This window comes from Folsomia candida, unplaced genomic scaffold (assembly GCF_002217175.1).
Source record: "Folsomia candida strain VU population unplaced genomic scaffold, ASM221717v1 Fcan01_Sc017, whole genome shotgun sequence".
In the NCBI taxonomy this organism is placed as follows: domain Eukaryota; kingdom Metazoa; phylum Arthropoda; class Collembola; order Entomobryomorpha; family Isotomidae; genus Folsomia; species Folsomia candida.
In genome coordinates this window covers 1523597-1539645 of record NW_019091209.1, presented here as the reverse complement: position 1 = coordinate 1539645, position 16049 = coordinate 1523597, and the positions used below count along the sequence as shown (strand labels likewise).

Genomic DNA, 16049 nt, shown 5'->3' with positions numbered 1-16049 from the left:
ATCAAATTTACTCAGAATTTAAATTTATTTCAAAACCTGCATGGTAATAACTTTGTAAGTTAAGTAGTATTTAACAGTCAGGACAATATAATTTCTGATATATTTTTTTATTTTTACTATTTATAAGTCAAATTTAGATAAATACCAATATCAATTTTATAAATTTTAGTGAAAAACTATTCCACATGGCCTCACTTTTTGAGACCCCAGCGAGGTTTTTCATGGTGTTCATCCACCCGTGCGGAAAGACACACTGTGATTCAAATTGTACACGTGCTATAAATGTAAAAAAGTTCAACACTTCCACTGTATTTATAACAATTAAATTAAGTTAATTAACTTTAATTAATGTGAGTTCATTCCTCAAACCATTGTTCATCAACTTAAACTTTTGTAAGTCGTTAGAGAACATTTCCTATTCCAATTAATATACAAAATTTCTAATGATTTGCAAAATGTGAAAAATTCTTCTAAAAAATAAATGGTAATTTCAAATTAGGAAAGCGTTCCAAGTCGACAACTCGACAACTTTTTTTCAAGATTATGGAGTCTCCAGAAGAAAGAAGTGTGGAACTAGTCGCACTGAATAATCCAATTGTAAGCAAAACGATCTTAAAACCGTTGAAAATATCGCGTTCAAAAATCAACTTTTCCAACTTTCAGATTTTGGAGAAAATATTCGAACAGAGCTCCGCCACGTTGAAAAATTGTCGACTGGTTTGTCATTTTTGGAACGAAATTGTCCTCTCCCTCCCGAACACGAGGCTCGTGCTGAACCTTACCAACAAGGATGACGACTATGAAAAAGACCCCGTTCCATTTTTCCAACTCTGTCTCACATTAGATGAACGACTTTCCAAACGGATTTCTTGTGCCGGGGCCACTTACCGTTTCGCCGCTAAGCTGATGCATCTGTGTCACATATTTAGTGATCAAGTCCAAATACTGGAGACTCTAATCGAAACTGGGGACTATTTACCATCGATTTTCCACGTTTTCAAACACTCCTGTCCGAATTTGAAACAATTTCGAATCAATTGCATCTTCAACAACGCGGAAGATATTCCCACTGGAGAAATTCTGGTAGCGCCGCTCCCACAAAAACCAAATTTGACCGTGTTCGAGCTGAATTCTGAACAGTCGTCCCCTGCTCTCACCAGTTTTATTCAGCTGGTCGTCAACGCCTCACCAAATTTGAGAAAGGTCACCCTTCCGTGGGGAAGCTATCCAGATTTGAAAAATTCAAAATTCCTAGATTCTTTAACCCTCAAGTTGGACCACATGCGGCCCCCAGACATCTCTCTGAGAGACTTGAAACCATTAGACCTCGCACGTCTACTAAATCAAGTCGGTGATCAACTCGTCCACCTGTCTTTTTCCTATATCTACGCCAATTCAAGATTCAGCATGGAAGACAACTACGATCTGGATAACTCGACCTCATCCGGATTCCGTTTGCCGAGAAAGATGTCGAAATTGCGTACGTACAAAAACGACCTGATCGACATTATTCAGCATGCCGATCTCTGGCAAGATATCGTAGGAATGCCAGCCCTGGAATCGTTCAAGATTGGAAAGATATGCAAAAAGTCGACAAGTATGGATGCAATTTTGAAAAAGCTGCTAGAAACGAAGCGGATTTTGACAAACGTCACGGATTTGAATATTAACGAGTTGTACGATCCCAAGCTTTTGGAGGGGTTGAAGACTGCGTTTCCTAACTTGACGACATTGGCGCTAGATACGTTCCACAAGAAGGAGATGGGTGGGATGGAGTTGGGCGTGGTTCTTAAGGCGTGTGCGGGTTTGGACACGTTGAATCACTTTCATTTGTGGCTGCCAACTTATCCAGAACGAATGAGAGATACCATTGAAGCTCTGTTAATCGGCCGTGATTTGTACAAAAGTGAGTGTCAGCTTTTCAAATTATATTATTAAAAGCAGAAAATGTACAAATTTTCGATAAATACCTATTTAACCGACTTTTCGAAAAAGTATCATCTACATATTTTAACCAATATGTTAATTTATTTTATTCCGCATGCACTTAAACTTCAGAACTGAATAGCTTGGTGATCGACACGTACAGGAAAAATGAAATCGGACGCGATTTTAAGCACCATGAGATGGATGCATTTAAGGAGCTGCTCGTTTCGATGAAAGAGATGGATCAGGTCATAATTAATGATCTTTATGTAAGTTAGTGTCACATTAATGGCTTAGTATTGCGTATTTTTAATAGGATGGAATACTATTTAAGTATTTGTGTTGATTTCGTTTTCAGGTTGGTGACGAAACTCTGAGAAATGTCTTGGAGTTTAAATGTCAGAAGAGATGTCCGTATCGAGATTTAAGTTTTTTCAAATGGGATGGGCATGGGTGGTCGATACCAGCGACTCCGACGACGAGTGGTGAAAATTGACGTGTATCAATAATTTTTAAATTGTAAGTTAAAGAATTAATTAGAAACTATGAGGCAATTCATGTCAGCCTTCGTAACCCCGTAACCACATAAACTTACGAATATCAGGTTACGAACCAAAAACATGCCTTTTATCTTCGCAAGGTTTTGTAATTTCGCAAGCAAAAATTACCTTCGAGATGTTCCAAGTTTCGTCAAAAGATCGTAATTGATTACGCTACAAAGCCTGGCGTGAATTGACTCAATATTAATAATTTGATATGTCCATCATTTTACTTAACAAACGTCTCTCCTTCCTCCCTTCCAGGTATACCCCATGAAAAACAAAAGTTTCATCAACTACGCGATGGAATCATCGGTAAAATTATCCGTGAAGGAAAAGTAGTGTCACTAATTGTTGTTCAGTAATTTTTTTTCTAATAGAATCGCTGCGTCGATTTTAAAAGTCATGTGTAATCCAATCGGCATTTTTATACGTTTTTTATACAAAAGGATGTTGTTAATTAATCTAAAATTTGTCAATCGCTGCGTCGATTTCGAAGTCATGGGCACTTTTATACCGTGTTTTTTATATTAATTGTAAAACTGGTCAGATACAGCTATTTTATATTAATACTTATATACAAAAGTATTGTATTGTTAACTATCTCTTCAACCCAAACTTTATCATGATACTTACTAAAAAAAATCCATTGTGCATCTGTCTAAAAGGCAGAATTGGTATTTTAAAATGTCTCCAGAAAATTGTGCGTGTGTGAATCGCGATTTAATTTATAGTATAATAATTACACTATATTATGAATAATAGGTCATTAATACTTGATATCAAATTTATTCAGAATTCAATTTATTTCAAAACTTTGTAAGTAGCACGACGATTTAATTTCGGTATCAATATTTTTCTCACTATTTATTAGTCAAATTAAAATATATACTAATTTCAATTTTTATAAATTTTTATGAAAAACTATTCCACGATTTTGACCGGGTGGATTGGATTTTTATAAATAAATATTTTCTCAACAATGTTTCACATCTTTGTATTTATAAGTTTTTGGAAGAACGGAATTCTCTCACAGCGGGACGACCACCCCTCACCCACCCACCTCACCGACATACATAATTAATCATAACAATTAATTAACTACTTTTTTGGTTAATTTTAATGGACAGAGACTGAGAGGACTCGAAAAAAATAGCAATTTCAAGTCATGGCAGTACATACATATTTAATAATAAATTACGGTATGGCAAATATCTCTCTCTCGATACCAATACGCTCCACGCTTATCGGGCAGATAAGAAATTAATGGATTCCTTAGTTCTCTTTTTTCAAATAATAATGAGATTGCTGTAAAATGATTTTAAATAACGTGACAAACACACGCGGAATAATTTACACGTGATAAATAACAACAATAAATAAGTAATAAATAAATAGTGGAATAATTTACTGATGAGATTTGCTCAGCAGATGGGAATTAAAGTCGTACACGTCGTTGCAGAGCTCTCCGCAGATGTTGCAACGCCAAGGGTTCATTTCCGAGTGGCAGCCCTTGTGCAGGAAGTAGAGCGTCTTGTCGGGAAAGATGATGCCGCAGTAAACGCATTGGTGCAGGGCGGGGAACGGGATTCCGCGACGACCGTACAGCGAGTGCGACGCCGCCGTTTCCGGGGGCGTTTGACCGTTCGAGGAGGTGATCACTTCTCCATCGCAGGACTGGAATGGGAACGAAGAGATTAGTGGTTCGTTTTGGACTTCAAAACTAGTTTTTGGACTTGATACCGTTTAAAACGGGGCAAAACTGGGCAAAATAATTTTGGATGTCCAAAATGTTCGAAAGCGCCCAATATTTGAAAATGCAGCTAAATGTTGCAAGTTATTTAATAATGACTCCTTTTGCAAATCTATGTATGTATAGATACGTAATCTCGCATTAATTTTGAGCATTTTGGTGTGTGTATAATACCACTAAATTTCAAGAAACTTTTGTTTTAACATGTTTTCTTCCATACATGAGAAGTAAGCAATTCTCTAAATCATGCTGTAGTACAGATTAAAATACTTAAAATGAATGGGAGATTACATATACGTCAACAGATTATGGAGATATTCAATAATGAAAAACTTGTATCATTTTGCCTCATTTTCAATTTTGGACACTTGTGGATTTTTTAATGTCCAAAATTCGGTGCCCAAAACTGATGAGAACCGGTTTTGGAGGGCTGCTTTGGACAGTTGGTTATCGATTCCTTATCATATTGCAAGAATTTTGTAAAGAAAAACTGTTACGATTTCTAATAGCAAGTTTTCTTGAAGTACAAAAATCTTTTTCTTAAAACGGGATTGTAAAGTAAACTCCATAAAATTTCCGCATCGTAAAATTATATACCTGATTTTGGAAATTCGAGTTGCTGGAATGTCCCGAGCTGCTATCGCTTCGATCTCTCGGAGCCGTAGGAACGCCACCACTGCCACCGGTTCCATTTTGTGCGGTCTCCTGTGGTCTCCAGTCCTCGCGGAGGAGACACTTCAACGGCGACAGTTTGGATGAAGAGCTGCATTTCGGCGAACCTTCCGGGGATCTGGTAACACAATTGTGTCAGAAGAGAGAAGGCAACCCCGTCCCCCACTTTTTTACAGGGATAACTAACTGCTAATCATAAGAATAGTCTGACCTGTAGGAATTTCCGTTGCTTGAGGACAGCGTCAAATCTTCCGGCATGTCCTGCACGTCATTATTGCTGTCGGAATAATCTCTGGAATGAGAACCGGCCGATTGGTCCGCGCAACTATCGTCCGTCGTGGTTTCCTTCTTTACCACAATTTTTACCAGGTCAGAGCTCGTTGGGACGTTGGAGTCAGAATGTGGCGAAATCTGGTTTTGTAAAATCGGAGTGGAACTTCGGTTGCCTGAATTTTGGAAGAAGAAAAAATTGCACTTTTATTCCAGAAATGTATATATTTCTGAAATAGATGGGCAAAATACTTTGTCAAAACAGTATTTTTGAGCTCAGTTGTTCAAAATATTTGATTTCCAGGGGTGTCACACCCACAAAATGGTGAAAATCTATGTGGAGAAGGCAACAGTTGCACGAAAATACAAGTTTTCTGAAGAAATGTACTTTTTATCTCTATCAAAATACTTCATGAATTTTTAAAAAATCATGAAAACAATGCATTTTGACACCGATAAAAAGTAAATTTCTTCATAAAACCTGACATTTCGTATGACTGCTGGCTTTTCCATACGCAGATTTTCATATTTTTGTGCGTGTAACACCCCCAAAAATCCAAACCCTGCGAACAACAGAGATCAAAATACCTCATATTTTTACAAAGCATACATTTTGCCCACCCAAATATTTCCTAAAAATCGTATCACCATTAGTATTGTGTTTCTCCTCTCGAGAGAAAATATAGCTCGATCCCGCATTGAACGGAAAGTGTGCCGGATACGGCGAATTGGAAGAAATTTCGATTTGCGGGACCAAAAAGTGCGAGGGAATCATGGTCGAGTCGTTACTCTTTTCGCCACGGTCCTCAAATCCCAAAGCGTGGGCGAGCTCGCTGTACTCGCCCGGCGGATTTCCCCCCGACGGGGACGCGGTCGAACGCCCATTGTTATTCATCGAGGGCGAGTGTGGCATCGGGTTATCGAGGTCAATCCCGTGTCGTGAGTAGAAATGAACACGCAAGGATTTCATGGACCCTGTTAGTGAGTGAGCAGGCAAATAATTAACTAGGAATGGAGGTCTCCCAGCGTATGCGATCCGATTTTGAGACTCAAACCAGTCTCATTCGATGGGAAATTTAATTAGTATTAAATTTTGGAAAGACACGATCTCCGAATGGGCACTTTTGGCCGAGATATTTGCATCCCAAGAGGAGAAAACACCCAGTAAATTTGGAAAGTGTAAAATTTATCGACTTTACTGCGCGACTTCTCCTCTTCGGATGCAAACATCTCAGCCAAATGTTCCCATTGGAAGATCATGTCTGTCCCAAATTTCATATTAACTAAATTTGTGATCGATTGAGACTAGTTTGAGCCTCAAAATCGGAGAGCATACGCTGAGAAACCTTCACATTGTAAGTCTGGGAAAAATGAGACTTTGAGAAGAATAAATAAATCCTACCTGCTTTATAAGCACACAATGGACACGCTTTCACCACGTCTTGAGAACCTCCAACGTGTTCATTTTGAAAATGAGCTCGCATCGCAATTTGACGCTGGAATCCCTACACACACACAAATCCAATGTTACCAACTTGACCTTGTTACCACTCACTTTGCACCACTCACTTTATTGCATATGGGACACCGGAATGGCAACAGCTTGGAGTGCGTGGCCATATGCTCGGCCAAGTGATCCTTCCTAAAAAACCTGGCAAAAATTCAAAAACACATAAATTTCAAAAAACTATTTATTTTCTCCACAAAAAAGAAACAATTAATTACCGCTTCTGACATATCTTGCACTCGAACGGTTTAATACCTAGAGACGAATTTAACAAGGAGCGATTAATATTAACATTAACTACCGCCGAGGTGAGTGCGGGGTCACTTTTTATTTTTGGGGTCCGATTACCACCACCACCGCCCTTCATGATTTCCTTATGTCATTAAATAAAATCTCTCCCGAATGACCAGGGACAAGGGCAAGATGGCAATAAATTCAGGTCGGTGGTGGTCTTGTACTTGGTCACGAAAAGAAGAAGAATGGGACGCAAACATGTAAATACGGGGGAGGAAGAAGAAAGACATGAACTAATTAAAAGTCAGCCACACAATACATGTCACTCGTCTTATTTACGTACGTGCAAAAAACTACCCTCCTTTTATTATTCTCACAATAATAACAATAATAATAAAATTATTATTATTATTTGCAAATTCTCCTCTCCGCAAGAGAAACAAGCCTTCTGAGAACTGGACCTGGTTGGTGGTGTAAAGTTTAATAAACAGATAAAGTTTCAAACCCGAATGACGCATCCTGTGTCTCCGCATATTGGCCCCGTTAGAAAATCTCATGTTACACACGTCACATTCGATCGGCAACCTGCAATTTTTCTCAGACTTGGAGGAATGAAATCCTACGTGGTCCTCTCCATCGGCATCCGCGTCGTCTGAGTTCTGAGCCCATCGTAAAAAGAAAGAAAGAACAAATTCAATGAAATGAAATGGATGAAAATGTGAGACGAGAGTTTTATTAGGGTGCTTTTTTCGAACATTAAATAGTTAAAAGTGCGGTGGGAGAAGAAGTGGTAAATGATTTCGTAGGTTCGACTACACTCCGGTCAGTGGCCGCGGAAGGGTGAGGGGACAAAGGGGCAATGTCCTCACGGTTATTCGTGGTAAACCCGTCCCTTCCTTTTCCTACAATGTCAATGTCCCCAGATGTCCCCACGCCTTCTAAGGCCACTGGTTTTCATAATTTCGTAAATCTACAGTTTCCATAAGTGGCTGCGGAAGCTTGGGTGGGGACAGAGGGACAATGTCCCCACGGTTGTTTATTCGATGTCCGCATCATCTCCCCATCTTATAGAAACCCCGTCCCTCCCCAATGCCAATGTCCCCACAGCTTCCGCGGCCACTACCCGGCTACCTACCTAATCAGGACAGATTTGAATGTGCAAATCAGTTCGAGATATATATTGCGAATTAAATTTTGCACTGCTCATTTGCAAATCTGCATGTGTAATAGGTAGGCATAATACAGACTTGTTACGAATAATGGATTGAGTCCACCACGTATAGAAATGCTGCCTTGTTTTGCTAGAGCTGTGCTAAATAAACTACCAACACGGCAAATATTAGTTTCTTCACCCTCGTCTCATATGCAACTTCCTTCTCATTGTTTGTACGCCGGTGTGATTGTGTGGATGGCGACATAAAATCAATTTTAAATCATTTGTATATTGTTTTTCGAACCGATATATGTAAAACCGATCATGATCTGGATAGGGTTGCAGAAAATTGAGAGACTGCGAAAATGTATATAGAAATTTGCATGCGCCCAAATTGCCAAATTATTTGCAAAAATTATCTATGCATATGCGACTTATCCTTCACCTTACAATTTCACTGATGATTACTGTAAAATTTGTAAATCTGACTCCATACATACGTACCTCTCCAGAAGTGAGGGAATGTGTCATGCCACCTCTTTCACCACCACCACCGACGCTCCCACCACCACCGTCTTTGAGCGAGTTGCAGTCATCGTCCCCATCCGGGCTTTGATCATCCATTAAATTTTCGTCCCGACTGCTGCTTCCACTGCTGGACCCACCCCCACCGCCCGCCTGGCAAATCATCGAAATCAGGGACGAGGTCGACTTGATCGAAATATTCTTGGGCTCCTTGAGTCGAATCTTTTTCGGAAGGACGACATGATGATGGTGATGATGATGCCGATGGGTGGGTTCCTCCCCGCTGGAATCGTCCCCAGTAGACCCGCCACTGGAGTGGAGACCATTCCCTCCTAAGGATAACTTCGTCATGGGGTCACTCATCGCGGGATGGGACGCGATGGCGTGATGGAGTTGCACTTCGACCTGCGTTTCACCCGACATTCTGACCACCACGGTCAGTCAATCGTCCCCCTCCCTCCCACCCACACAGTCACGAACACGGACACAAACCTTGTCACACTTATCAATCCAACACCGGTAAGTCACTCTCTCCCCTCCAAAAAAAATCACGGAACCCGCTCCACCGCCAATCTTCTGGGTTCCATTGATTCGTTTCACGTCATGGTCCCTCCTCCTAATTTAGGACACTTCTCTAGAACCAAACAATACACAATTACATTAATGCTTATTACCCGTTGTTGTATGTACGTACATTATGCCGACTTATTATGTACCACTCTCGCGTGGCGGATGGAAACAAAGTCAGTCACAATTGATTGAGACTTTTGCGGCCACCACCACCACCACCACCACGACCACCTCCTCCTCCTCCTCTATTTGCTCCTAGTTTAGTTTTGCAGATTATTTTTTAACCGAGCCAAGCCAAGCCAGCAACAATGCGACGACGACCATGATACTCTTGACTCGCAAGCAATCCCCTGAGTAATACGGCAACTTATTTATTTACTAGGCCACCGATACCATATACATACTGCCACTACCACCACCATCTTCTTCATTTCTTCATATTGTTCTTAACGCTACGTACAAACTAAACTTGAGTGATGGTGAGCCTCAGTTCAGTTTAACAACTTTTGACTACTAGCACATTGGCCTATTCTTCACAACTCGTTTTAGCACACGAATCCGATGCTAATAAGTGAGTAAGTAAGTAACGCGATGTGATACCCAGCCTAGTATCCCAGCTCATGCAGATCCTTACATTCGCACTTGAAAATGTGTGTCTCACCATCCATCTGGCTATCTCTTATTTCGCAGCCTTAAATTGGTATTAAGCTAAGAGTCAAGGAGAAGGAACCCATACAATAATCGTTACGTACATCGCCAGGTAGGTAGGTAGGCAATCGTCAACATCCTATATGTGACTCCTGCCCCAAATACCTTGACATCCAAATGATCCTCCCTACCTCCCTCCCCATCCTGCGTGGATGGATGCCAATTCAACTAGCTCAAGAAGGAAGAAGAAGCCATGATGATAATGTTATTATTATAATAAGTGTTATGTTTCAGGTGTGGTTCGTTAGTTGAGGTTAGGTTAAAGAGATAAAATATAGCAGCATCTATATATGTAAATGTTCCCCGACGGTACGGATTTGTTGTGTGACATCTCTCACTGACTGACTGACTGACACGGCAAATTTAGTTTATTTGTATTTGCTCTCTCCTACTAACAGATCCGAAAAAAAGGATGCGTATGATTCTACCGTTACGTTATTGATTAGTCGCGAATGAAGCGTCGTCCTCGTCACGACTGATGCGGGGTCGATGTGGGTCATCATCATCGCTTCTACATGGACAACTAAATAATCTGAAAATTACGTGGTAAAAAACCCCTAGAAATGCTTTCCATTCATTTCCACCTCTCCGTCTTTTCTGAATGGATAAATTTACAACACTCACACTTTTGCGGTGGTCTTCGTGCGGTGTGCCACACACGCCTTATTCCTAAGTAATGATACCACTTTTGCTACAGATTGTATGTACGAATAGCACACTTTACACTAAGCAGAGCACAAGTTCCTTTTACGAATCTATCTATGTGAACCAAGTCAAAGAGCATTTACCTGCTTGTTTTTCTTACCCTGTGTATGTGTGTGCCACTCTGGTCGTGGTCATACCCACACCGAGTAGTGGATTGCTTGCATTTTGCAAAAAACTTGTGGATGCATGAGATGAGATGAGAGATCGTCAAAAGCAAACCAGATGAGAGAAGATCAAGTTGGGCAGAAGGAGAAGATGTTGTTTGCAAAAGTAGGTGACTAGGATAGAAGGAGGAGAAGAGAAGAAGTTTATTAGTATTTTATCTCATTTTATATGTACGTCTGCCCTTTGCATTGTGTCTCAAATTTTAAAAAAACGACGGCTCCTCATCATCGATACATGTAAATGGAGCGGATCGGTCGGAGAGGCCATGCAATGCAAACTTTTGCATAGGCAACCTTCGATGAGGATGATTTGAAATGACTTTGAAAACTGACGACGACGACGACCGACCGACCGACCTGTCTGACAACAATGAGAAGAAGGATCTCCTTCTACTCAGGTAACCTTGCACTTGGTGAGTGTTACATATGCAGGACAGGCTGACTGACAATCGGCGTTGCTTTGCTGTGTGTGTGTCATGATGTAAATGTGGTCCATCTCAATGAAACAATTGGATCAGTGGTTCAATGGGTTTTTTTCCTAATTTGGGAGTTAGTTGCGGTGGGTTTAATTAATTTGATTTTTGATATATACATGTTTAATAAGGAGTAATTCTTAATGAGAGATATTTATGCAAATGAAATGGATCATGATACACTTTGGTATTTTTTATACGTGTTTAACTTCTTATATTAAGGAACAATTTTTAAGGACAGATATTTTTGCAAATATAGTTTGGCAAAATTTTGCACGAAATGCGACACTCGGTAATTTTTAAGGATAGATATTTCTGCAAATGCAATGGACCTCATATGTACAGTTTTGTAAAATTTTGCACGAGATGCGACGCTCATCAAAACCTTGTTATTTTCCTCATGAAATATTTGAAATTTCTTAAAAACATATACCCCCAATTTTCCTCCTATATTTCTAACCCATATATATTTTTACAAATTTGCTGATACCTTAACAGCGTCAAGGTTCTCTTCATACCTGTATCAACTATCCGAAGACCGGCCCCTGTGTGTGTAATATAAATCCGGTCCAAATTTTTCCAACTTTGGCCTTATCTTCACAACTAGATTCGTCACTTATCACAATAATAAACAACACTTATTTATTTACATTCGAAGAAACAAAACACGACACTTTTCCACACACTAATTTAGTTCAGTACAAAACATCTCAAAATTTCCACTCAATCTTCTTCTTGACCCACTACCAACTTCGACCACTTCTTGTCCTCCTCCCCCCACCACCTCCCACCCACACCCACTTCTGTCCGTCCTTCCTCCTCTCTCCACAAACTCCAGACTAAGAACAATCCACACATACAACCACCCGCAAAACTAAACTACCCGATTAATTGGGCTGATGATCGGGACGCGCGGAGTGTCGTGAAGTTTCGTCGTCGTCGTCGGAAGAAGAAGAAAGAAGTCAAGAAGAAATTGTGCTATCTTCTTCATTCCTGCATGGCAAAACCTTCCACAGAAAAAGCCGTATACATAAATATTCACTCACTCGCAATTCTTCACTAATGCAGCTCGCGAATTGTCTGCACGACTACACTACACTACACTACACTAAACTACAAGAGTTAAATGGGATTGAATTGGGATGATGGTGATGATGGTGATCTTATTCTCTATGCGTAAACTCCTTCCTACTCGTACGTCTGTATGCAGATATTCATTTCGTGGCTTGGCTGGTTTGGTGACGCTCATAGTAATATTTATTATGGGAGATGGAAGCAAGTCAGCAGAAGCAGCACCACCAGCTTAAAAAACTTTATTTCGCATCCATCCATCCATCCATGTGCAGATTTCGCTTGATACGTGGGTCTGGTCTGGTCTTTGGCTTTTTTGTTATTTTAGGGCAAATGCAAAATACCACGCGATAATAATAATAATAATGGCGAGCAATTGTAACAGCAGCTAAGCTACATATGTACATCATCGAGGTACAAATGTGCATAACGTGTGCATGGTGGGAGAAGTACTGCGGGTAGAAGAATTAGTGGGTCAAAAGGAGGTGAAATTATGATAAATTGTTGCCAAAATAGGACAACCGCTATCCTCCAGTAACCCAGTTTCGTTCGACCAGCTAAATAAATCCATCCTATGAGAATCATTCATTTCATTATTGTGTGCCTCTCTATTATTGTGGGGTTCGTCCAACTGTACGAGCATAAGTAGGACCATCATCGTCAGAGGATGAGCATGTCCTCATAAAAAAACCTCACTCATTATTAGATTGGTAGACAGTCAGAGAGGATAACTTTTTCTGGTCGAGGGTAAAATATTATTGAATTAGATTGAACGATGACCCCAGTTGGATGGATGGGAATTGGACGACAATCTCGGCTTAAATCTGTTCCGACGAGCAGTGGCCGCGGAAGCCGTGGGGACATTAGCATTGTAGGACCGGGTTTATATAAGATGGGCAGATGATGCCGACATCGAATAACCTTGGGGACATTGTCCCACCTCCGTGGCCACTGGTGACGACGAGACCAACTGTAATGTAAAATGTATTAATGCCAATCTCATCTCGTACGTACGTATTTATGTCCAATCCTCCCAGTCAGTCAGAGAGGGTGAACTAATTGAATAAAAAGAGAGAGAGATGAGATGCATCATTGAAGATTTGATCGAGGAACTAAATATCGCTTGTTCTTGTTCCATAAAAAAACAGAACAGAGAACAAGTACATCCCGGACAACGTCGTATCGTAGCATCATTTTGATGTTTAACAGTCATTTAAGAAGTATGTACCGAATATCTCCTGTTCTTATTTCATAATTTTTTAAGCAGAACAGGACAGAGAACAAGTACATCGCGGACAACATCACTTTGATTTTTGACCGTCATTTAATAAGAATTTGCCGACCGACCGACATCACATCACATCACCCACGACTACCATTTAAGGAATATTTACTAGTAGAGTTAACTAACTACGGTATGGATATTTATGCAGATAGGAGGAATGATGCCATGGCGTGGGATACAAATACGGCGAATTCATTTCAATTCGGGCACAGGAAGGCAGTAGGCTAATGGACCTAATAACGAACCAGGCAAAACCTCCATAAGTATAACTAATCACACATTTAAATTAATGCACATCAGACACGGAACGACGACAAGTACTGTACTTATAGTGCTTATGCACTGCTCTTCTTCTTCTGTAAATAAAATATGCATGCAAAAGTAGAGTTGTACCTGGGATGACGGGAATTTATGACTGTTTGCCGAGCTTTAAATTTATAAGGCAAATGTTACAATAAATGTGGAATATAATGCCAAAAATTCGCAAAATTGTTGCCATTTATTATTTGTACGCCAAGCACTTAAGGCAAGCCCGGTTTGCCAAAAATGAAGGCTCCTCATGAATGAAAAGAGATCTGAAAAACCGGGAGTAATCGAAATGGTCAACATAAGAACATTTTCAAAATTTTGAAACTATTTCACTTGCTTCCGGTCGACGAAAAAAATTGAAATAAATACGAGAAAATCGAAGAAAAATATATTTACAAAATCAAGCATTGCTTCTTTAAATAAAATTCCGAACTTTTGTAAAACAAATTTCTTAATTTTCATACCCTGACCATTTTACAACTCTACGCCGAAGCTCTAATACTACAAACAACATAACGTCCTCACTCAACAAAATTAGGATGCATATTCTCCCCGCAGCATTTTTAATGATTTTCTTCTTACATGTTTATTAACTACTTATCATCAATATACATAAGCGAACCTCATGCTCTGTTTACTATTTTACTTGCACATATTTTTATTTATACCCATCCTCCACTCCTTCCGCACATTGAAGAAAAAATAAATAAATCCATTTTTTATATTTATTTATTTAAGCAGTGTCACTCTTTACGTAACAATTAATTAATCAGTCAGTAATTAATTTGATATAAAAATATTTTCCGACTTAAATTTTAACCCAAAAACAAAAATGAAATAAAAATCCCGTAAAATAAATGCAATCTGAGAGAGATTATGATATCAAAATCGGTGCTTTGATTTCCTACTGCACTTCTTTTTAACGATGGTTGGTTGAAATAAGCCAGTATTTACTAACTAACACACTGCACTACTTCTCTTGCTTGCTTTTAGTCTACTTTTTACTTATGTATGTACAATTACATTCACTCACGATTACCCGAGATCTCGTCGTCGTTGCAATTTTCATCAAAATTTACAATCTTCTCATAGATATTCCTAGGGAAGAAATTATGTACGGCACATTTTATTTTATTTTATCGGGAACTCTGGCATAAAGATGCACACAGTGGCCGCGGAAGCCGTGGGGACATGAACATTGTAGGATAGGGGGGAGGGCCGGGTTTGTATAAGATGGGCAGATGATGGGGACATCGAACAACCGTGGGGACATTGTCCCCTCACGCTTCCGTGGCCACTGGAGACCCACCCACTTGTTGAATCAATGTATAATGTGTAACTAACTGCACTCTGAAAATGCCAGCCACCACATTTGTCATTGACATATGCATGTAACCAACCAAGAAATAGACAGATATCGACATACCAAATACATGCAAAACTAATAAGTGTAACACACACACCGTCAAAGACAGCGTGCAGATTCAGCAGTAGGCAAATTGCAATTGCAAACTTTATCGAGTCACGAAAATGTCAATGATGAGAATGAGACTAAAACTTTAACCAGTCGCAGATCGCATCGCAGTCTCAAACTCAACTCGACTTTTGCATTTTGCAGATACACAATCTGCACAAGTAAAGGTGCCAGGCTAGCCAAATGCATGCATGACAAGCATCAACTGTACTGCATAACAACTAATCCTAAATAGTGATGTATGTAATGTTATCATGTACATACGACTGGGTGTACGTTTTGTTGATGGTGGTTTTTATTTTGCTTTTGCTACTCATGGTTTTTGCAATTCGCAACATCCTCCATCTTGCAGAGTGTTGCGATATATTTTGCACTGCAGAGACTAATCTGCAGAGAGGAGAGGGCTCTCGAGACGAGAATTGTGAGAGAGAGGTTTTATTTTTGCATGGCATTTTTCCTTATGAAAGTTTAAACATGATTTTTGTAGAACGTTGTTAAGAAATTCATCAGGTAGCTTTGCAAAATCCGTAATTTTCGTAAATTTATAAACTTCCAGAAATATTTCGATAGGAAATTAGCTCCCAAATTTTTTGTAAACTTACTCAGATCAAGGGCGTCTCTTTATTTTGTAACAGTTTCTAAAAATATTCTACAAAATTTACACTTTTTACAAAGTTTACAAGGACTATGTGAATTACCTCAATGAGTAAT

General features: G+C 39.6%; 2 protein-coding genes across 7 annotated transcripts; one reads left to right on the top strand and one right to left on the bottom strand.

Moving 5' to 3' along the window:
- Positions 1 to 142: 142 nt before the first annotated feature.
- LOC118437880 lies at positions 143 to 3394 on the top strand. Of its 2 annotated transcripts, XM_035857333.1 has the most exons (5): positions 143 to 597; positions 664 to 1906; positions 2059 to 2195; positions 2285 to 2445; positions 2730 to 3394. In XM_035857333.1, the coding sequence occupies exons 1-4, from the start codon at positions 544 to 546 to the stop codon at positions 2420 to 2422; spliced, it is 1572 nt and encodes a 523-aa protein (XP_035713226.1). In that variant the 5' UTR covers positions 143 to 543; the 3' UTR covers positions 2423 to 2445; positions 2730 to 3394. The 2 variants fall into 2 exon arrangements, with proteins under 2 accessions (XP_035713226.1, XP_035713225.1); XM_035857332.1 differs by having other exon boundaries at positions 143 to 1906.
- LOC110856737 (zinc finger protein ztf-16) lies at positions 3248 to 12304 on the bottom strand. 5 transcript variants are annotated; one of them, XM_035857328.1, is made up of 10 exons: positions 11718 to 12304; positions 8559 to 9213; positions 7407 to 7560; positions 6886 to 6922; positions 6730 to 6811; positions 6563 to 6665; positions 5809 to 6135; positions 5102 to 5336; positions 4816 to 5008; positions 3248 to 4142 (listed from the first exon to the last, which is right to left on the bottom strand). In XM_035857328.1, the coding sequence occupies exons 2-10, from the start codon at positions 9000 to 9002 to the stop codon at positions 3873 to 3875; spliced, it is 1845 nt and encodes a 614-aa protein (XP_035713221.1). In that variant the 5' UTR covers positions 9003 to 9213; positions 11718 to 12304; the 3' UTR covers positions 3248 to 3872. The 5 variants fall into 5 exon arrangements, with proteins under 5 accessions (XP_035713221.1, XP_021960961.1, XP_035713222.1 ...); XM_022105269.2 differs by having other exon boundaries at positions 8559 to 9208; XM_035857329.1 differs by lacking the exon at positions 11718 to 12304 and adding an exon at positions 9274 to 9622.
- Positions 12305 to 16049: the final 3745 nt, after the last annotated feature.